This window comes from Sciurus vulgaris, assembly GCF_902686455.1.
Source record: "Sciurus vulgaris genome assembly, chromosome: 3".
Taxonomy (NCBI): domain Eukaryota; kingdom Metazoa; phylum Chordata; class Mammalia; order Rodentia; family Sciuridae; genus Sciurus; species Sciurus vulgaris.
In genome coordinates, this window is record NC_136463.1 from 51883517 (window position 1) to 51905999 (window position 22483).

The window sequence follows — 22483 nt, forward strand, 5'->3', positions numbered from 1 at the left end:
GGACACTTTGAACTGGCTTCCCTGCCAGGGTCTTAGGGACGGGGCTGAGCTAGAGGTCTTGCTCCCCGCTGCCTCTCCGCACCAGCTGCAGCCTGTCAAGCTTCTCCCAGAGCTTTCTGGCTCCTTTGGTCGGCTCTTGTCTGCTTGGCCAAAGGAGACGTCACTCGCTGGTGCCACTGGAGTGCAGCAATAACAGGCCCATGTAAATCTGCAGAGGGCAGGCAGTGGGCATGGGGGTGGGGAGCTGCCCCAGGTCTCATCAAATCTCATCCGGAATACGTGACAGGGTCCCTCCCTCTCACTCGCTGCATTTGCACAATTCATGCAACTTGCCAAATTACACGAGTTCTTTTGATAAGCCCTCCCTCCAGAAAAGCTTCCAAGAGAAAGCACTCTCTGTGAATGCACTAATCAGATCCAGCGAGAAGTTGTTCCTGCACCTTTCTCTGAAATGTGATAATCCCGTTTCTAATTTACTGATTATGCAACAGGAAAATGTCTTCGTTAATTTCATAAGAAAAGCATGTTAGCCTGCTTATAGATCTCATGTTTCCTGGTGAAATCATGAATAATATCAGCTCCCTTTAATAAATGGAACCCATAAGGAACATCAAGAATGATTACTTTGTTTATTAACATGCGGTGATTAACATTTCAAAAGCAATTTAAATAAATACAGGGAGACTCTGAGATGGGGCCCCAAGGTAATGATCGAGGTAGGGTAAAAAAGTGTTCATTTGAACTTGGGCAATTTAAAACTCGTGCTTTCTAAGGTGGTTGTCTATCACCAACTTATGCACCAGTGAACCAAATCATATCCAAGAATCCCAGGTCATGACCAGATGGTCTAGAGTCCCTCCCAGAGGTGCTTCCTCTGCAAAGGCAACAGGAGCCCGGAAACTCTGGCTCCATTCCCTCTTTCTCTGTTTCCTAGTGGCTGTGAGCAGAGAAGCGCTCCTCCATGCCCTTCGGCCAAAATGTTCTGCCTCATCTTGGGCTCAGAGCAGTGGAGTTGGCCTACCATGGACTAAAATCTCTGAATCTGTGAACCAAAGTAAACTTTTCCTCATCTAAATTGCTCTTGTCAGTCAGGTATTTTGGTCACAGCAAGGAAAAGCTGATTAACACACCTTCGTTGCTTTCTTTTTCCTTTTCAATTTTGTTTTGCTTTGTTTTAAGGCAAGGTTGCCCAGGTCAGCCCTGAGCTTCTAGGCCTCCTTTTTTTTTTTATATATATCAGGGATTGAACCCAGGGGTGCCTAACCACTGAGCCACATCTCCAACCCTTTTAAAATTTTTGAAACAGGGCCTCACTAAATTCCTCAGGCTGGCTTGAAACTTGAGATCCTCCTGCCTCAGCCTCCTGAGCTCCTGGGATTACAGGCCTGTGCCAGTGCTGCCAGCTCAAGCAATCCGCTTGCCTCAGCTTCCTGAGTAGCTGGGACTACCGGTACACACCACCACACACAGCTAAATTTCTTATTTCTTAATCTATTCTGTGCTTTCAAAACTTCCTGGGCCACTGTGGTAGGAATAATAGATCTCTACAAAAAGCATTCATGTCTTGTGGCTATGTTACCTTGTTCAGCAAAAAGCAATTTAAAAATAAGTTAAGGATTGAGTTAAGGATTTTTGTTGTTGTTTTTGTTGTTCTAATTAGTTATACATGACAGCAGAATGCATTTTGATTCATTGTACATGAATGGAGCACAACTTCTCATTTCTCAGGTTGTGAGTTAAGGATTTCGAGATGGGAGATTGACCTGGATTAATCCAGTGGGTCCTAAATGCCATCACTTGCTATCCTTATATAAAAGGGAGGCAGAGGGAGATTTTACACACACAGCAGAGGAGGCAGTGAGACCCCAGAGGTACAATGCAACCACAGGCCAAGGAATGCAGGTCACCTCCAGAGAAGCTGGAAGGGCCAAGAAATAGATTCTCCCCCGGATCCTTTGGAGGAACCAGGAACCTGCTAGCATCTTGACTGCAGCCCAGTGAAACTGATTTGGAAGTTCCAGCCTCCAAAACTGGAAAAGAATAAGTGGATTTTTAAAATATATATATTTTTAGTTGTTGATGGACTTTTATTTTTATTTATTTATTTATTTGCAGTGCGAGAATCAAACCCAGTGCCTCACACGTGCTAGGCAAGTGCTTTACCACTGACCTACAACCCCAGCCCTGGATATTGTCTTAACCACCCACGTTTGTAGTGATTTATTACAGTAACCACTGGAAGCAAAATAAATGATTTCTGCCATATCTGCATACTAATAACATTTTGGTTTACTAACATTTTTTCTTTCAATCAACTCTGAGCTAACACAGATTTCTATTTTCACCCTGTCCTAGCAATGCTGTTCATGAAGTTGTAAGCTTGAAAGACATAAAATATTCAGTTGAATATCATTTTAAAGCTCGTTCCAGGTCCCCTACAATTGTCTAATGAACCACAAGTAGAAGTGACCCCCCTCACTTTGTGAAACACTGACCCAACTCCATGCAGCTTAGGAAGAATCCATGGTGCAGCTGGGCTTTCAAAACTGCTCTATTAAGTTCAAATTTCACTTGAAAATGATCAGAAGAAAGAAAGAATCAGCCCCTTTAAAAATAGAAGCCGTAGCTCCTGCAAAATTTCACAGAGCCAGATTTTAAAATGTAGAATTTAGCAGAATCTTAAATCATTTTTGGTTGAGTAATTACCATATAGATAAGGACCCTTGAAGGAGAAGGGAGCCATAGAGTGTGCTAGCAGGGAGATGGATCTGCTGGCAGAATTTAGCTAACAGGAGACTTTTCCCAGCCTGAACCAGAATTGCAGGTCTCTGTGTGTGTGTGTGTGTGTGTGTGTGTGTGTGTGTGTGTGTGTGTGTTTCTCTCTTTTTGGCCTCAGGACAAAGGGATTTAAATAAAGCAGGAAGCACTATGCAAGGAAAGATGCAGGGTCTTTAATGCTGAAAAACAATGACATGTTAGATTGATAAAACCCCACCCCATTGGAGAAGAAATTGTTCAAAAGTTCCCCATGTGATGGTGAACACCTGTAATCCCAGCTACTCTGGAGGCTGAGGCAGGAGGATCATAAGTTCGAGGCCAGCTTCAACGATTTATCAATACCCTGCCTCAAAATTTAAAAAAATAATAAAATTAAAAGTGCCGGGGATGTAGCTCAGTGGTAGAGCACCCCTAGGGTCAATCCCTTAAACTATACACTTTTTTTAAAAAGTTTTCCATGACTCAAGCAGAGGAACAGCAAACCAGTCAACTTTCAAGAGTCAAAACTGCTAAATTGGGCAAAGATCACAAAATCTCCAGCTCCAAAGGCTTGGGGTAGTCATGCTTAAGCCTGGAGTAGATATTGATTTAAATCTGATTTAAACATGGCCTTCAGAGTTTCCTGTGTTGGGAAGTTGGTCCCCAGTGCAGTAATGTTGAGAAGTGGGAGATTCAAGAGGTGATTAGGTCATGAGGTTTCTGCCCTCACAAATGGATGGGTCCTTGAATGATAAGATTCACTGTGTTCCTTGCTATAGGAGGAGCTCTGTTAGAGCATTCTTGCTCTGTCTTACCTTGTCATGCCCTCTTTCCTTCATAAATAATAAACCTCTTCCCTTTATAAGTTACCTGGCCTGAGATATTCTGTTATAGCAATAAAAGGGACTAAGACACATGATTACTGACAGTTCAGTTCTAAAAGAATTTCAGCTATATTTCCACATTTCCTTAAACATTGTTTCATGACCAGGTGTTTTAGCTTTCTATTGCTATGACCAAAATATCTGACTAAACAACTTAGAGGATGAAAAATTTATTTGGGGCTCATAGGTTCAGAGATCTTAGTCTACAGATGGCCAACTCCATTGCTCTGGGTCTGCAGGAAGGCAGAGCATTGTGGTGGAAGGACACAGTGAAGGAAAGCTGCTCAGTTGATGGTGGCTAGGAAGCAGACAGGGAAGTGGGTGGGGAAAGGACCACAGGGAAAATGACCCTTCCAGGGCATGCCCCAGTGACCTACCTCCTCCAGCCAAGCCCCACCTGCCTTCATTTACTGCCCCCCCCCCAAGTCCACCCATTCACACTAAGATGGACTGATTGGGTTATAGCTCTCACATTCCAAACACTCTATCTCTGAACAGTTCTGCACTAACACAGGAACTGTTGGGAGGATACCTCACATCCAGTCCATAATACCAAGCATCATAGCACATGGGAAACATATTTGATGGAAAGATTGACATGCAAATACAACCTCTCATTTAGTTTATACGTTGCTTTTACTATTGAGAAAAGTCATTTGAAAACATACTAAAAGTCTGCTAGTTTGGATCACAAGCCTGTGATCTGAGGCTCCCTGAGTACATCCTAAGGAAAAGCAAGGCCTCTGACCACACCTATCAGAGCAGTCACAGGACCCCTTTACCTGTGTACCTAGGCACAAGGTACAGAAGCCCAACCTCTGCAACTAGCATCTACCCCAACATTCTAGGATAAACCCATTCCCTATAGCATCAATTGATGCTGACCTGGGGGCAGTGGTGACCACTGTCTTTTGCCTTCCCAATATCATTCCAGGATATTCCTTTGAGAAAATGTCTTCAAAAATATTCTGTGGCATAGTGGCAGAGCACCTGCCTAGCATGCACAAAGTCCTGGGTTCAGTCTTCAACATTGCAAATAAATAAATAGGTAAACCTGAGCCAGTTCCATTTTCTAGAGGGGGGCTTACATTGCAGACTAAGTCAATCAGGATACGTCATTTTCTTGGCCACAGCAACTGTTCAAGAGAGGAGTGAAAGAGAATCAGGCTCAGAACTTTTATTCCAAATGCCTCCCCAAAGCCTGTTCACATCTGGGCTGAACCTGAGAATCAGCAGGACTGGAGCTGCTGGGTGCTGTGGTAATTACAGAGCTATAGGCGAGTAAAGTTGACACAGAACTGCATCAGACCCTAGATGCAGTCATGCCTAAAGCACCCTCCCTTTGCACCTTTTATTTGTATGAATTGATACCTTTTTTTAAGCTGGGTTTCCTGTTATCTACATTTGAAAGTATCCTGATAAATTAGGCTGCAGCTTTGTAGGAATGATGCGTGGATCTCTCTGAGAGAGGCATGTTATGAAAGGCGAACCTGCCTGTTTGGCTAGGCTCATGGTCAGACTATCAAGTTTGGACTAGATTGCTGTCCCCCGCTTGCCCTGTCTACTGAGCCTCCTGTGTAGTGAATGACCTGCACAACCATGCTTGGAGGTCCTTGGACGGAGAGAGGATTTCCTCCGAAGCAGCTCACTTCCAAGATGGCCCCCAGCGATGCTGATATTCCTGATATTCACACCCACCCTGTGTATTCCCTGAATAGAACTGAACTGGAGAACCAGTAAGATGCTGTGGACATAAGACACGTAACTTCTAAGGCTAGATCATGAATGATACTGTAGTTGTGACTTACTGGCTCTGGGATCACTTTCTGGCAGAAGCCAGTCACCATGTCACGAAGACACCTATGCGGTCTCATAGAGAGCTCCACAGACTGAGGAGCTGAGGTCTCCAGCCATCAGCCCTGTGGTCTCAGAACTAGGTCCTCTGGTCCCAGGGAAGCCTTTAGATGACCGTGGCTCAAACTGACAAGTTGACTGTAACCTCATGAGTCATCTCAAGCTGGAACTCAGCTGTTGCTCAATTCCTAATCTCCAAAAAGCGTAAGAAATATTTATTGTTGCCGGGTACCATGGCACAGGTCTGTAAGCCCAGAGACTCTGGAGGCCAAGGAAGGAGATCACAAGTTCAAGGCCAGCCTTTGCAATTTGGGGAGGCCCTAAGCAACTTAGCGAGATCCTGTCTCAAAAAAAAAAAAAAAAAAAAAAAAAAAAAAGGACTAGGGATGCGGCTCAGTGGTAAAGTGTCCCTGGGTTCAGTCCCTAGTACCATAAAAGTTGTTTAAGCCACTACATTTGGCATAGTCTATTACATAGCAATAGGTAACTAATGGACACTTTATCATTCTTCTCTTTCCTAGACCCATTTCTTCCTCTTGGCATAATTCCTCCCTAGGGCTCTTTTTTTTTTTTTTTATCTTTTCCCTTTCTTCCTTCCTTTCTCTCTCTCTCTCTATTTCTTTCCTCTCCTATTACTGAGGACTAAACCCAGAGCTTTGCACATGCTAGGCAAGTGCTCTACCACTGAGGCATATCCTCAGCCCTTTTAATATTATTTATTTATTTATTTATTTATTTATTTATTTATTTATTTATTTATTTATGTATTGTGACCAGGTATTGAACCCACGGTGCTTAACCACTGAGGCATAGCGCCAGCCCTTCATTAAATTTTATTTTGAGACAGGGTCTTGCTAAGTTGATTAGGGTCTCACTAAATTGCTAAGGCTGACTTTGAACTCATGATCCTTCTGCCTCAGCCTCCCCAACAGCTGGGATAACAGGTGTGTGTCACCATGCCCAGATTTTATTATTATTTTAAAGCATGATCTCATTAAATTGCCCAGGCTGGCTTCCAACTTACGATCCTCCTGCCTCAGCCTCCTAGCCTCAGTAGCTAGGATTATGGATATGCATTACCACACCTGGCTCTGATTTTCTTCTTAGGCTACCCACCTCCTGCTCCACAAAGCCTTCATCTCATACCCTTTCTTTCACTGTAGTTTTCTGAGAGCAACCCTTTGAGCACAGTGGTGCACCCCTGTAGTTGCAGCTACTCTGGAGGCTGAGGCAGGAGGGTCACTTGAGCCCAGGAGTTCCTGGGTAGTCTAGGCAACATAGCAAGACTCCATCCCTTAAAGAGAAAGTATCATTCTTTGATGTTGCTGACATGCACCCTTTTCCACCTGTTGCTGATTCTGCTCTCACCTTTTCCTTATGGTCCTGAAGCATTTTTCCCTTGACAACAATTACAGTGGGCAAACCTTGTTCTAGGTAGGTTTCTTGCTGCCATCCCAGCTACTCAGGAAGGCTGAGGCAGGAGGACTGTAAATTCAAGGACGGCAGGGCAGCTTAGTGAGACCCTGTCTCAAGAAATAAAAGGCTGAGGATATAGTTTTGTGGTAAGCACCCCTGGGTTCTATCCCCAGTATCGCACACACACACGAGGTTTCTTTATGCATCTTAACAAACTGGGAAGAGTCTGGTCTTTGTTGTGAGGTTCTGTTCCCTGGCTGGTCCCATCTTTCCAAAGCGTAAAGGGCAACAGTGTCCCACATCCCTTTCCTATGGAGGAGTTCAAGCAGCCAGAGGAACCCTGCGAATTCTGATTTTTCACAGGACTTTGGCAGTGGCAGAAGGGGGCTGGGGGAGCAGTATGCCACCATTGTCATGGCAACGTGCTCCCTGGTGGGTCCTGGGCTGCACTCCCAGTCAGGGGAAGCAGCTCCCAAGTGGAGTGGGCACCAGAAGGCGGGGCTTCCCAGGAAAAAGAAGGAGCTGAGGCAGAGCGGCTTAGCAGGTGTCCCTCTCCAGAGGCAGGCAGCCCAACACCAGAGAACAGGGTGAACTCGACCCAGGGGCTGACCAGGGTCATCCACGTGGGCAGATCCCTCCCTCCCGGCTCCATGGATACTCTTAGATTACATGATGTCATTCATTAGTTCTGGGCTACCAGTGATTCCTACTTCTAGAAATGAAGGATAACAAACTCTAGCGTTCACCAGTCCAGTGGTCCCCAAATACATTGTTGACATTACTTAGAGATCTTTTAAAAATGCTCAAACCGAGCAGGGTGCTGGGGTGCACACCTTTAATCCCAGCAATTTGAGAGGCTGAGACAGGAGGATTGCAAGTTTGAGGCCAGCCTGAGGCAATTTAGTGAGACCTTGTGTCAAAATATCTAGGTGCCTGTGGGAAGCACCACACTAGGCCAAGGTTCTCAGTCATGTCTCTGCATGAGAATCACCCAAGAAAAGACTGTGGACACCCTAGACCACCTCATTTCAAAATCTCCTGAGTTGGCCCCAGGTATCTGAATTTTGCACAAGCCTTCAGTGATTCTGAGGAGGTGCTGATGTTGCATATCACTAATCCAGAGCAACATGAGGTAAAGTTTGGTAGAGTGGGTGGTCAGGAAGGAATGTGGGAGGAACTGGGCGAGTTGGGAACTTCCCTAGGCTTTGCTTGACCCCTTTGGGTTAGGTCTAGATGGAGATGTTGCACTCAATCTATCAAGTTAAAAATTATTTGTAGGGATAAGAGGGGTGGGAGGGGTAGGGGGGAAGAAAAAAATAACAGAATGAATCAAAAATTATTACCCTATGTAAATGTATGATTACAAAAACAGTATGCCTCTACTTCATGTACAAAGAAACAAGATGTATCCCATTTGTTTACAATAAATATGAATTTTAAAAAAAGTTATTTGTACAGAACAAATATGATCTGGCATCATTATTTATGCATGGTTCAATCTAATACCAATTTTCTAGGAGACAATTGCTTCAAGAGGTTTTTGGTAAGATTTTTCACCAAGACCAGGGTCAGAGTTCAAAGTCCTAAGTAGTCCCATGGAGATATCAGGTAGCCAGAGCTTCAGCCCCTGTAAGGGAAGAGATGATGGAAGGAGGAACTCACCACATGGCTCAAGTATCTTGATCCATAACTCACCTAGTGAAGGGTCACAGGTATGAGATCCATGTTCATTATTCCCTTATTTTGAGTACTTAATTTTCTTTGTTATCTCTTTTAGATTACAAAAGTAATATGAGCTCATATTAGCTAATGAAGTGATGCCAAAGTTTATAAAGGGAAGTTAAATCTCCTCCCACCCTCCCCCTTGGTTTCCAGTCTCTTTCCCCAGGTGACCAGTGTTAGCACTGACCTCGTTTAATTTTAGTTAGAAAATGAGTTGTTCCTGCATAAGTGTATTTGCCCAATAATCAAAATTGTTCCTTTTACTTACTTGTTCCTTTACTTACAAATGTTTGAAATATCTTGGAATCTTTTAGCCTCTGTGAATGAAGACCCTCCAAAAAATTGCCCCATGCTGTGTTGACTTTTAAAATGGAATGAATCAGGGGTGGGGGTGCAGCTCAGTGGTGGAGTGTCTGCTTAGCACATATGAAGCTTGGGATTCCATCCTGAGCACCAAATAAAAAAAAAAAAAAAAAAAAAAAGAATAATACAAGTCCTTGTCATTCTCTTAGTACTTTATATTTGAATAATGTTGTTTAGTTCATTAGCCACTTTCAGTGCACGGCCTACTTTGGCTGTCTTGGTGGGTTGGTAAGATACGTAGAGGGATGCTTTGTTCCTATTGTATGGATGAGAAAACTGAGGCTCTGACTAAGAAGGGCAGAGCTGGGACTGGCATTTGTATCACCTGTCTTGTATGCTTAGATTAGGATCTACTTACTCAGCTTCACCTCTACGGTTCACACTGCTCTGTTCACTTAAGAATACCTACTAGCAAGATCCATCTGTGTGTGCCTGTGTGTGTATGTATGTTGCAGGAATGGAACCCAGGGCCTTGTGCATGCTAGGCAAGTGCTTTACCGCTGAGTTACATTGCCAGCCCTAAGATACCTTTTATTTTCTTGAGACTTAAAATGACTCTCTTTGATTCCTATCCTCTCCCTCCCAGTCACCAGTGTCAAACTGTTAGCAGGTGTTCTTTTTGTCAAAATGTCAAGATACTTGTTCCATATACTATGGACTACATTATATACATAATTTATTATAATGTAGTTTTCAGATCATAGTATGTTGTGGCACATGCCTCTAATCTCGGCTACTGGGGAAGTTGAGGCAGGAGGGTTGCAAATTCAGTTTGAGACCAGCATCTGCAACTTAGTGGGACCCTGCCTCAAAATAAAATAAAAAGGGCTGGGGGTGTAGCTCAGTGGTAAAGCACCCCTGGGTTCAATTTTTAATGCCATATATATATGTAAGTTTGTTATAATTGTTTGAAAACTAAGTGCATAGGCTCTAAGATTATGAAGGTCTTTCAGAAAAGTTAAGTGTATGGAGTAAGCTCAGGTGCATATACTTACTTATTTTCTTATTATGAAAGATTTCAAACCTATGAAAAAGCAGAGAGAATAATACAATGAATCCCCATGTACCCACCACCCACTTTGACAGTTAGTCACATTGTATGTATTTCTTTTTTTTTCTTTTCGAGGTGCTGGGGATTGAACCCAGGGCCTTAATGCTTATGAGGCAAGCACTCTGCCAACTGAGCTATAGATATTCCCCAGCTCCTCCTTTTGCTCAGTCTAACTGAATTCTATGTTCCTGAGGTTTCTGGATATTGACCTCTGGAAAAGTTGGGTTTCCTGTATTTTTATCTTCCACTTTGAGTTGGGAGAGAGGACCCCTGTTCATGTGCCATTTACTCTCCAGGTTGTTTGCAGCCCTAGGCAGTCTGAAGGGCAGTTTGCTATGAGTTTCTTTGAAAGATCTTTCCAGGCCTTTCTGCCAGCTCTGACCTTCAGATGACCACGAGGAGGACTCAGGCTACCTCCTTCTGACAGGGAGATCCTGTTGCAGAAGCCAAGAGGAATTTAAACATGAATTCTATTTCTTCACTGAGGCTCTCCTCAAGGGCTATGGAAAGAATTTTTATTAGTCTAGAGAGTAGACAAACTTTCCCTCTACCTCCTTACAATACCAGGACTGGAAGTTTCCATAAGCCATGTTGGCTTTTCAATCCTGCAAGTGAAGTTTCTTTGGGTGTGAACCAGGTTCACTGCACGAAGACTTCTGGACATTTGAATGGAGGTCGCCCTGACCAACCACCTTCTCTGGACAGCCTCCTGCCATCCTTTCCCAGGCTCTGTGCAACAGGTATCCCCGTCCCTGTTCTGTGGATGAGGACACTGAGGTATGAAGAGGGGCAGCCACTTTTCCTGTGCATGTAATTAGTAAGCAAAAAAGTTGGGAGTCAGATGAGCCTCATCTTCATTAATAAATGGAGAGCTAATTATAGTCATTGAAGAGACTGTTCCTTTTCTGTTGTGATTAATTCTGAATTTATTTTTAGCCTTCAAAAGAATAGAGACTCATGTTGATGGGGTTTTGTTCTGAGAAAGAAACGGACTATTCCTAACAGTCATCCTTAGCCAGCCCCTTTCGCAGGAGAAAGCCAAGAAAAGCCAAGAATATTCTTTTGTAAAAACTCAAAATTCCCTGGGGATTTGTGTCAACCTAAGTTACCTTTAATGAGGGGTTATTTTCACACCTTGGTAGAAGGACACCATCTATAATGAAAATGCCAGCTTTGGCCATGCTGCTATGGTAAGAAATTAGAAGCAAGCTTGTCTTTGAGGCAAAAGGTGCAGGCTAAACCCAGTGCCGTGGCACACGCCTGTGATCCCACTGGCTTGGCTTGGAGGCTGAGGCCAGAGGATCGAAAGTTCAAAGTCAGTCTTAGCAACTTCACAAGGCCCTAAGCAACTTAGCAAGACCATTTAAAAATTAAAAATAAAAAGAACTGGGGATGTGGCTCAGTGGTTAAGTGCCTTGGGTTCAATCCCTGGTATTAAAAAAAGAAAAACAGAGGCGCAGGCTGGGATAAATAATCAAGGCAGTTTTTCCGAGTATGTGTATGCATGCAATGTGCATGGGAGCGGATATTTCAAGGATGTGTCTACTGTGTGACCCTAGGCAAAGAAGGCCCAAGGAGGAAGGACATAAGGCCCCAGGGGGCAGCAGTTCTCTTAAACCTCATTCTTTCTTTCTAGGAGGGCACAGTCCTCTTTGGATAGATTTTTCCATGCTCCAGATAAGTTACTAGAGGTCATAATGTTGGAAATGGGTCTTGACCCTGGAGACTTTCCATCTCTTTCTGTGGCTTTGCTTATCTCCACTCAGCTCTGTGTTAGATATTCTGTTATTTTCTCCGAAAGGGCAATCTCATTTCCTTATTTCCATGCCACAGATAGGGAAGAGTAGGAATAGGTCACAAAGTCCTTTCCACACCCTTGGGGCAAGAGCAGTGAAAAGACAGACTTTAATTTTTCTTTCTTTCTTTCTTTCTTTCTTTCTTTCTTTCTTTCTTTCTTTCTTTCTTTCTTTCTTTCTTTCTTTCTTTCCTTTCTTCTTCTTTCTTTCTTCTTCTTTCTTCTTCTTTCTTCTTCTTTCTTTCTTTCTTTCTTTCTTTCTTTCTTTCTTTCTTTCTTTCTTTCTTTCTTTCTTTCTTTCTTTCTTTCTTTTCTTTCTTCCTCTGTTCCTCCCTTGCTTCTTTCCTTCCTTTTTCTTTTTGGTGGTACTGGGATGAACCCATAGCCTCATGCAGGCTAGGCAAGCACACTACCTCTGAACCACATCCCCAGACCTTGACTTCAATTTCTAAGTGTTATTTTTTGTCTCACAACTTCTCTGGGGCCCTTTTTTTCTTTTTGTTCCTTTCTCTTTTCTTCAAGTTTTGTTTTCAAATGAAATCTGTTGCTTTCACTAGGGAAGCTGGTTTGGGCTGGAATTTCTTCTGGCTTCAGAGTTTCCAAGTGAGGGGGAGGGGACCTGCAAGAAAGTTGGGTTTGGTGTTCTCTTCCCCATTCCTCTCATGTCCCATTCTCGGCTCTCTTCTATCCCTATTTCCTTTTTCTTATTCTATATTCTCTGTCTCTTCCATTCCGCCTGATCTTTTCTTTCCCCATTTATCTATTACTGCTGTTAAATAAAACTTACGGCCATTGTTTTGAACTGCTAAGCTCCTGCTCCAGGCCCCAACTGACCAGTCTAAAAATCAAAATGGAGTCACTCACGCTGAAGTTCCATGCCATCAATTGCAGCTAAGCTGTTTATCTGACTTTCTGAGAAATCAGGATTAGAAAGATAACAGCCAATTTTTCCAAACAGGCCAGTTTCAAATAGAATGATAATGAAGTTCCCTCTGCCTTAATCCTCACACAAAAACCTACCTGAAGTAATCCCACATCAACTAATCGGTTCTTTTTCTATTGTTCTTCCTGTCCCCACCTCACAAGGACAGTAACTTGGAAATAACCAAGCCCCTTTATGTCTCTGTCTGCTTTCTTGAACCTTTTCCTGTCTATAAAAAATTAACATCCTCTGCTTGGATCATTGAAATGTTTTTCTATTTTATGGAATGTAGTGTTGCTGGATTGTAGAGTTGAAAATAAAGCCAATTAAAACTGTTAAAACTAGCCAGGCACGGTGGTGTCCCACATCTGTAGTCATCCCTGTTACTCAGGAGACTGAAGCAGGAGGCTCACAAGTTTAAGGTCAGTCTAGGCAAATTAGCCAAATCTTGTTTAAAAAAAAAAAAAAAAGTAACTCAGTGGTAGAAGAGTGCTTATCCAGCATGCGTGAGCCCCTTTCTTCAACCCCCAGTATTGCATGATTGTTAAAATTGGGCTAGGCTAGGGGATGTAGCTCAGTAGCATATGAAGCCTTGGGTTATTTAATCCCCATTCCCCTCAGCCTCTCCCACCAAAAAAAAAAAAAAAAAAAAAAGTAAGAAAAGAAAAGAAAGAAAAAGAATATTTTGCTAAAACTGTTGTAATTCTATCTTCTGACACCTGTTCGCTTTCTCATTTTCTGTCTGCTGCTAACTTTACTTTCTCTTCCGTCTTTTAAATGTTGATAGGCCTGGCTAAATAAGATACCAAAGCAAACCCTTCTTCCTTATAAATGATAATGTTCCCTTCCATAAATAAAACCTGAAAATGGCTTGACAGCCTTTGAAGTATGGTCTGAGAACTACGTCTTAAGATCTGGGATTTTTGTTAAAAATACAGATGTCTGGTTCCCACCCCAGACCCACTGTATCAGAATATCCGGGGCAAGACCACAGATAACTATCGTTTTAACGTGTTCTCCTTCTGGATCTTTGGCTGGACCCTCTGACAGGGATTACAGATACAAAGGACTGAGGAGAGGACGGATGGAGCTCTTCACACTTCTCCTCCATGCAGGCCTCAGGCCAGGCTTCTTCTACACTCCAAGGGAAGAATTGCACACATTTATTTTCCCTAAAGTCACGATTCCAAAATGCTTTCTCCAGTTCATTAACTTAACTTTGTTTTCCTTCTGATGTTATTATTATTTTTTAAATCAGGATCTTACCAGACAGCCAGGCTGGCCTCAAATTCATGATCCTCCTGTCTCAGGCTCCTGAGTGTCTGGGATCACAGGTATGTCCCATCACACCCAGCTCCAAACTGATCTTCAATATCACTGATCCTAAGAATTCCAGGAAACAGCCATTATGGTACAGGAAGACTATATTAGAACCTCTAGTTGTATATGATCTATATTTTAGTATGAACATTTAAAAACTTTCATTTCATATATTATACTTAGTTTAGTGATTCATGCATTTACAATAAATAATAGAAATACATATATTGGTGAATTTTACTGATGGAGGTACACAAACAAGTTGGAATAGCATCATTCCAATACTGAGATTATAAAGAATCTTCCCTCTTTTTCTTTCTTCACTCCCCCTTCTTTTCTTCCTTCTTCCTTTTGCTGGAGATTAAGAGTCTTGTGCATGCTGCTCTCTCCTGAACTACTTCCCCTGTCCAAGCATCTAGCATATGTATATATATATATACACACACACACACACATATATGTTTTTTTTGTACTAGAGATTGAACCCAGGGGTGCTTAGTCACTAGGATACATCCCCAGTCCTTTTCATTTTTTATTTTGAGATAGGGTCTTGTGAAATTCCCCAGACTGATCTGGAATTTGGAATCCTCCTGCCTAGGTATCCCAAGTCACTGGGATTGCAGGTGTGTACTGCCCCACATGGCCACATTGTACATTTTTTAACATGTGTTCTAAAGCTCTGTGGGTTGCTATTGCATGAACTGGTGCACATGAGTGAAGAAAAATACTCTCATTGGGTAAATAAAGCCTTTCTTTGTTTATTTTTGTTTTACATTAACAGCTTTATTGGGGTGCACTTTCCATGCCAAAAATTTACTTGTTTTAAGCATATAATTCAGTGATTTGCCAAGTTGCACAATCATTACCATAATCTAATTTTAGAACACTTTCACTACCCCAAAAAGAAACCTTGTGTTTGTTTGCTTACTCCCAACCCCTGGCAACCACCAATCTATTTACAGTTTCTATGGATTTGCCTTCTCTGGACATTTCATATAAATGGAAGCATGTAATATGCAACCTTTTGTGTCTGACTTATTTCATTTAGCATAACATCTTTGAGGTCCATCCATGTGGCAGCATCTATCAGAACTTCACTCCTCTCCATGGTTGAGTAAATATTCCATTATATGGATACACCACACCTCTTCTATTCATGCACTGATAGACAATTAGGTTGTTTCTACTTTTTTCTTGGGGGGGTGCTTACTATGATTGGGCTGCTGTGATAATTCACTATAAGTTTTTGTGTGGACATATGTTTTCATTTCTCTTAGGTAGACACCCAAGAGGAAATTGCTGAGTCGTAATAGTAAATTTATGTTCCACTTGCTTTCTCTCTCTCTCTTTCTCTCTCTCTTTAGGTACTATACTGGGAATTAAACCCAGGGGTGCTTTACCACTAAGCTATATCCCCAGCCCTTTTTATTTTTTATTTTGAGACAGGGTCTCACTAAGTTGCCCAGGCTGGCCTGGTCCTTGAAATCTTCCTGTCTCAGCTTCCTGAGTTGCTGGGATGCCAGGCAGGCCACCATGCCCAGCTATGTTTAGCTTTTTAAGAAACTAAAACACTTTATTTCTCTGCCATCCATAGGCTAATGGAAAAGCACATAAGCCTGTCTTAGGAAGAAAGAAATATCTGCTACAACATAACTATAAATTGCAAATGATAAAATTAACAGCTAAGAGACTAAGGCTTGCTCTCAGAGAGTATACAGTCTCACCTGAATGTTATAACATGTATTTACAGAATTGTGTGGTGATTTGGAAAAATCCAAATATGAACAGGGGTCCAAGCAGTCTATGCAAAATAATTTAGGAAGTGTGGAATGCTTACTTTTCTTAAGACTCAATATCAGGCTTCCAGAGGGATAGATGGACCAGGTTTGGTAGCACATGCCTGTAATCCTGTAGGAGGATCACGAGTTCAAAGTCAGCCTGGGCAAAAACAAGGCACTAAGCAACTCAGTGAGACTTAGTGTCTCTAAATAAAATACAAAATATGGGACTGAGGATGTGGCTCAGTGCTTGAAAGCCCCTGAGTTCAATCCCAGTACCCCTCCCACAAAAAAAGAGGGCTAGATGATGGAAATGAGAAAAAAAAAAAAATGCTATTCTTCTCATGAGTTACTAGGAGTCTAACTGGTATAATAAGACCTACTTAGTAAAAATAGTTTAATAATTACAGATTTAAATACAAGTTCAAGATAGTAATAGAAGCTGGGTGTTATGGCACACTGTGTAATTCTAGCATCTGGGAGGCTGAGGCAGGAGGATAGTAAGTTTGAGGACAGCTTCAGCAATTTAGCAAGACCTTCAGCAACTTAGCAAGATCTGCTTCAAATAATAATAATGGTAATAATAATAGCAACAACAATGATGATGACTGGGCTGAGGAATAGTTCAGTGGTAAGGTGTCCCTGGCTTCAATTCCCTAGTGAAAAAAAAAGGGGGGGGGGATAGATAAGGAACTTATCATATTTATCTTTTATTTTCCTCCTCCCCACCCTACCCCACCTTCTAGGGATTGAACCCAGGGATGCTTTGCCACTGAATTACATCCCTAGCTCTTTTTATTTTTATGTTTTTCTTTTGAGATGGAGTCTCACTAAGTTGCTGAGGTTGGCCACAAACTTGTGATCCTCCTGTCTCCAGTCTCTAGAATTGCTGGGGTTAGAGACATGTGCCATCATGCCTGGCCTTAACATCTCTCTTTCAGGATCCTGGGAGAAAACAGAAATCCAGAGTGCATACTTTTACAATTTTTAGCATCCCAAAGATGTAAACGTTCCCACTTCTATTACTGTCTTGGAAAGCTTAGATCAAAAAGAAGTATTAGATAATAAATTATCAGGACCATCAAACTAGATAAATATTAATAATTACCAGTATTTGAGAACTTAATGTACCAGGCATTGCTTTAAACAGTTCACATGTTTACACATTTAATCTTCTTAATAACTTTATGATATAAATACTGCTACCATCTTCTTTTAATGATAAGGAAAATGAGAATCAGAGAGTAAAGTAAATAGCCCTAGGGCACACACAAAGTGGCAGAACTGGGTTTGAATACAGGCAGTCCAGAACTTACATATTGAAGTATCTCAGTTTTCACATTCTAGATATTGGCTTCAATCTCCAGTTATAATTGGGGGAAACAGAAACAAAGGTGTTAAGGGACTTGCCTGGTAGAGACAGAAATTCTGTTACCTGCTAATCCAGTCTTATTTCTACCAAGATTAATATTGGCTAGGCATAGAGGTGCACACCTGTAATCTCAACTACTTGGGAGGCTAAGGCAGGAGGATCGCCAAGTTTGAGGCCCGCCTGGGCAATGTATCGAGAATCTGTCTCATAATAAAAAATTAAAGTTGGGCACAGTTGCACATTCCTGTAATCCCAGGGACTCAGGAGGCTGAGGCAGGGGGATAGAAAGTTCAAGGCCAGCTTCAGCAATTTAGTGAGGCCCTAAGCAACTTAGGGAGACCTTGTCCAGATTTCAAAAAATATAAAAGTGCTGGAAGATGTAACTCAGTGGTAAAGCGTTCCTGGATTAAATCTCCAATAAACACCCCCCCCCACACACACACACAAATCAAAGGGACTATGGATATAGCTAAGTGGTAGAGCACCACTGTGTTCAATCCTCAGTAGGGAAAAAAAAAAAAAAAAAAAAAAAAGACTAATATTGGGTATCACCAGAGAGCCCTGTCTTAAAATGCTATTTGGAAGTAAGCCATAAGGATTCACATTTACTGAATCTGGCAGGATGGACTAGAGGAAAAAACTCTTGATATACAATAAGGCAGACCTGAATTCAAAAATGCATTTCGTTGACTGGCTGTATTATGGTAGGCAAGTGACATCCTTTGAGCCCCAGTTTCTCGACTTCTAATCTGGGGGCAATAATCAACTCCATTTCTAGGATTACAGGAATGAGATGAAATAATTGAGGAAACTGACAGCCATGATCAATTTTGGTGCTGTGGGGACGTTGGGGGAGGGGGATTATTTGGTGCTGAAGTGTATGGAGTGCTGTGTAGGCTGAGATTTCTCAATTCCAGAATGGAATGCAGATTGCTTACAGGTTGCTACAGAGGATTCTGGATTGCGAAGTGGGTGCAGTGGTGCACACCTATAATCTCAGCTGCTTAGGAGGATTGCAAGTTGTTTGTTTGTTTGTTTTTGGTACCAGGGATTAAACCCAGGGCACTTAACCACTGAGACACATCCCCAGCCCTTTTTTTATTTTTTATTTTGAGATAGGGTCTAAGTTGCTTAGAGCTTAACTACATCGCTGAGGCTGGCTTTGAACTTGTGATCCTCCTGCCTCAGCCTCCTAAGCCTCTGGGATTACAGGTGAGTGCCACTCCGACTGGCTAGTGACTGTTTTCTATGACAAGTTATGCAGTTCTTTCTTGGTGGTGGTTTGTTAGTTAGTTTGTGGTGCTGGATATCAAACATAGGGCCTTGTGCTCTACCACTGAGCTACACCTCCAGCCCCGAGACTCTGTGTTAAGGGAGTCTTAATGGTGACTGATCAACATGTTTCTGGCCAAGCAAATGTTTGTGAATTTGCATCTGTTGGAATATTACAGACAATCTGCATTTGTCAATTTTCCCAGGGCCAGAAGCCAGGTGGTGGCTGCTCAGGTGGGATAGTTCACGTGCAGACTGCAGTTCAATAGTGACTCTCAAAGCTGGGTTGGGCCTGGGCATGAGTATTTTGAGGAAGTTACTCAGGTGATTCTAATGTACAGCCAGGGTTGAGTACCACTGACCTAGATGAAAGGCCCTGTGCCAGCGTCTGATTCAAAGCACTGCAAGACTCAGGGCTCTTGTAGCCCCATCTGACTGTTTTATACTGGGTATCTAGGTAGGCATAGTGAAGGATGAGGCCAGAGTAGGTATTGAAGAGGGGCTGAAATGCACAGATGGAAATTCATACCAAATTTGATAGGCAATAGGGAGCCATGGAAGATTATTGAGCAGGGATGGGAATAGGTGGAAGTATAGATTGTGTATCTTGGTTACCAAAATTGTTTAGGATTTCAGATTTTGAAATATTTGCATATACATTATGAGATATCTTAGGGATAGGATCCAAGTCTAACAATAAAACTCATTTGTTACATGTCCACCTTAAACACAATTTTCGATGCATATGCATTTTGCTTGTGACCCACTGCAGGAAATCAGTAGTGGAATTTTCCACTTGTGGCATCATATTGGCACTCAAAAAGTTTTGAATTTTGGAGCATTTGGGACTTCAGATTTTTTGGATTAAGAATGCTCAACTTGCATACACAGATATAAAAGGGTCCAGCTATTTGCAGTTTAGGAAATGCATTTTATTTTACCATATAGAGTAGGCTAGCAAGAAACCAACCTTTCTTTGAGATGTGTGGTGCAAGGTCAATTCTGTTCAGCACCTGAGGTCCAGGAATCCCTGAGAGCAGGACCTTTTCCAAATGATGTCTGTAGTACCTTACACATCGCACGGAACATGGCAGTTTCTTACTAGTTGATCGATTAAAGGAGTGTAGAGTCATCAGTTGGCCCATCTAGATTCCCAGAGCGCTAGACCCTGAACTAGCCTTCATTTGCATGTAAAGCTAAGGGTACTGTTTCTCTCACCTTTCGCCCTTCTTCCATTTATCCCCATTGGCCTATTTCCAATTCTACCAACTCTGACTCCATCTCCCTCTCCTCCCCGCCTCGTCTCTACACTATGACACGCGGCCTCTGGTCTTCTCCGCTCAGCGTCAGGCTTCAAACCTGTCTTTCACCCATTGTTCAGTTTCTGGTGAGTCAAGTTCAACCCAGGTTCAACCACTACAATGATGGTCAGAAACACGTTCCTTCACAGACACCTTGAAGGCAGCGCGCGCCCGTCAGCCACCCAGCACCCGGCCTATGAAACTGGCACTGAGGGGCGTTTCCCTCCCGGAGGCACTGGGTGGCGGAGGCGTGCGTGGGAGTCCCTCTCCCCAGCGACCTGGCCCCTCCGCGAGCTGGCGCTCAGCCCTCGGCGGGCGTGGCCGCCCTGGCCCAGCCCCCGGCCCGCCCCCGTCGTCTCCCAGAGAGTCCCCGCCCGGCTACCCGGCCGCCAGCCCCTCTCCACGTCCGCCCGGCCCCTCCCTCCCTCGCTCACCGCGGAGTCCTGCCGAGGGGGATGCTCCGGGTCCCACCTCCCCAGGGAGCTGCGCATTTCCGCGCGCCGGGGCGGCCCTGGCTCCGGCCGGCCCTCGCGGCGGCAGCCCGCGTTCCGCGTCCCCGGGAAGTTGTCTCGGGAGCCCGGGGCCCCTGGGTCTCCTCCCCCTGAGCCCCGCCCCCTCGCCCAGAGCTGGGATCTGTAAGCTGCCCGGCCCGGGGGCGTCGCCGCTCGCTCGGCGAAGCCAGCGAGTCTCTGCTTCTCTGTGCGGATCGCGCGTCCCCTGCCTGACCGGGGACCCCCGCGCACCCCCGACACGGCGCGCGCTCAGAGCGCGGGAGCCCCGGGCTCCGGGCGCCTGGGATCCCGCGGAGCCGCTGCCCAGCCCGCGGGGCTCGGCAGGGATGCAGTCTGCCCTGTGAGCCCGGGCGCCAAGGCCATGTCCGGCACCCGCTGCCGGACCCTGTACCCTTTCTCCGGGGAGCGGCATGGCCAGGGGCTCCGCTTCGCCGCGGGCGAGCTTATCACGCTGCTGCAAGTCCCGGACGGAGGCTGGTGGGAAGGCGAAAAAGAGGACGGGCTCCGCGGCTGGTTCCCGGCAAGCTACGTGCAGTTGCTGGAGGTAAGGGGCGAGGGCTAGAGTGGGAAGACCCCGGCTGCGGTCCTCCGGGTGCTAGTGTACCTGTTGACCGCAGCGGGGATGTGCTGCTGTCCCTCTCTGAGGGGCGCCCCGGGGGCAGATCTGCTCTACCGACCTGCAACTCCGCGTTCCTGGGGGCGGAGAAGGCAGCGCTCTCCCCTCCAGGCATGGGCATCGCGGGCTCCACAGGAGCGCTCCCCTCACGCCGGGCCTCCCGAGCCCATTGGCCGCTCCGAAGAAGCCAGAACTTGTTGCCTGTACGAGTTCTGGAACAGGCGGGCGCGGTGCCGGCGGTGGCAGGCCCGTCAAAGGACTGCACAAACCTGGTGGTCTTGGGAAGACTCAGGGAGAATCCGCGGTTGGTAGAAGTAGCCCTGATTCTCCACCCTGATCCCAGAGCCCACTGACCTGTGGACAGTTGTGCTGTCCCGGGTCAGGCTTCCTGGCCGCCTCTGGGCCGCCCACTTGCAGGTCAGCTGAGCTTTACTGGCCACCAGTGGGAGCCTCATCCATCAGCAGGCTTGATTCAGGGGTGCGGCAGCCCCCAGCTAGACCCCCTTCCACTGGGCTCAGAACCTGAAAGTGCTAGTTCCTGGGGTTCTGGCTTGGCCCCAAGACTACCCAGGACCTGCTGAGCAGAGTCAGCTGGCTGTTTATTGTCTGGGTGACAATTGGGAGGCCTTGCTGTTCTCTAATCACTGAGATCATGGTCATGGCCTGAGTGAAATCCAAAGTTTCCAAAGTCCCTTGTGTGCGGCAGGGTGGGGAACCCGGTCCAGGGAGGATTTACAGGACATCCCCTTTACTAAAAGGCCCTCTGACCCCAGGATTGCTCTAAAGACAAAATTAATGGTTACCCTCAATTGTGTTTAAGTATCAGTAAAAAATCATGCAACAAATCTGCCCTTATCATGAAGACTGTATTTATTTAGGATTTTTACCCTGGACCTGCTTCACAAAGAACAAAGTAACACATTTTGAATGAAAATGATCCATTCAACTTATGGCCTGGAGGGGTAGGGGGAGAAAGGAAGAGAGATAGGGGTGAAATAGTTATACAGGGAGATTGCCTGAGTAGTATTCTTTGGTAACATTATCAAAAATAATACCTGGTTGCCTAAAGGCACACTATATTTCTTTCAGGTCCAGAAGAGAACAACAAACTCCCTCCCAAAACGGATCAGTAGCATCTGAGCAAAGTTTAGGGGCTATTTCTGGTACACGCCAGAATGAGCTTTCATGACTGTTAGCAGAATATATTTGGGAACTCTTGGTTCTATGTTTGGAGTACCTGTACTGTAGGGGAGGCACAGGTGTGTTGCTTTGATTTTCCTAGTTCTTTCCTGACATTTAGATGTACAAGAAACCAAGTGTACTGCTTCTTATGGGAAGATCTGGAGGAGCCTGATTGTAGCTCCAGAGCCCTGGGAGAGAAGCATATTTTGGGAGTTGTTCTGGTGGCCACATTTTCCCAGGAAATACTGATGTGGAAATTTGGCTGGTGGATGTTGTCCGGTGAGGAGTGTCCCAGGCTGGATTCAGCCAGCTGTTTTGGGTGGGGGCGAGGTTTAGTGGGTATTAGTAAGAACCAAGTGACTGTGC

The 22483-nt window shown here is 44.4% G+C and overlaps 1 protein-coding gene and 1 long non-coding RNA gene across 9 annotated transcripts in view; one reads left to right on the forward strand and one right to left on the reverse strand.

Annotated features, from left to right (window-relative positions):
• Nucleotides 1-1622: 1622 nt before the first annotated feature.
• Nucleotides 1623-21622, reverse strand: LOC306657766. Of its 7 annotated transcripts, XR_013762872.1 has the most exons (8): nt 20242-20371; nt 19477-19574; nt 14031-14147; nt 9992-10020; nt 8902-9079; nt 8418-8538; nt 4730-4777; nt 1623-2030 (listed from the first exon to the last, which is right to left on the reverse strand). It is a non-coding gene; the product is annotated as an uncharacterized lncRNA (long non-coding RNA). The 7 variants fall into 7 exon arrangements; XR_013762870.1 differs by lacking the exon at nt 8418-8538 and having other exon boundaries at nt 8918-9079; XR_013762871.1 differs by lacking the exon at nt 8418-8538.
• Nucleotides 20324-22483, forward strand: part of GAS7 (growth arrest specific 7) — a 229584-nt gene continuing 227424 nt past the window's right edge. The window contains exon 1 of one of the 2 annotated variants that reach the window (XM_079134064.1): nt 20324-20863. In XM_079134064.1, the coding sequence (XP_078990190.1) occupies nt 20730-20863 (134 nt within the window). In that variant the 5' untranslated portion in view covers nt 20324-20729. The remainder of the gene's footprint in view (nt 20864-22483) is intronic. The other variant, XM_079134055.1, reaches the window with a different exon arrangement.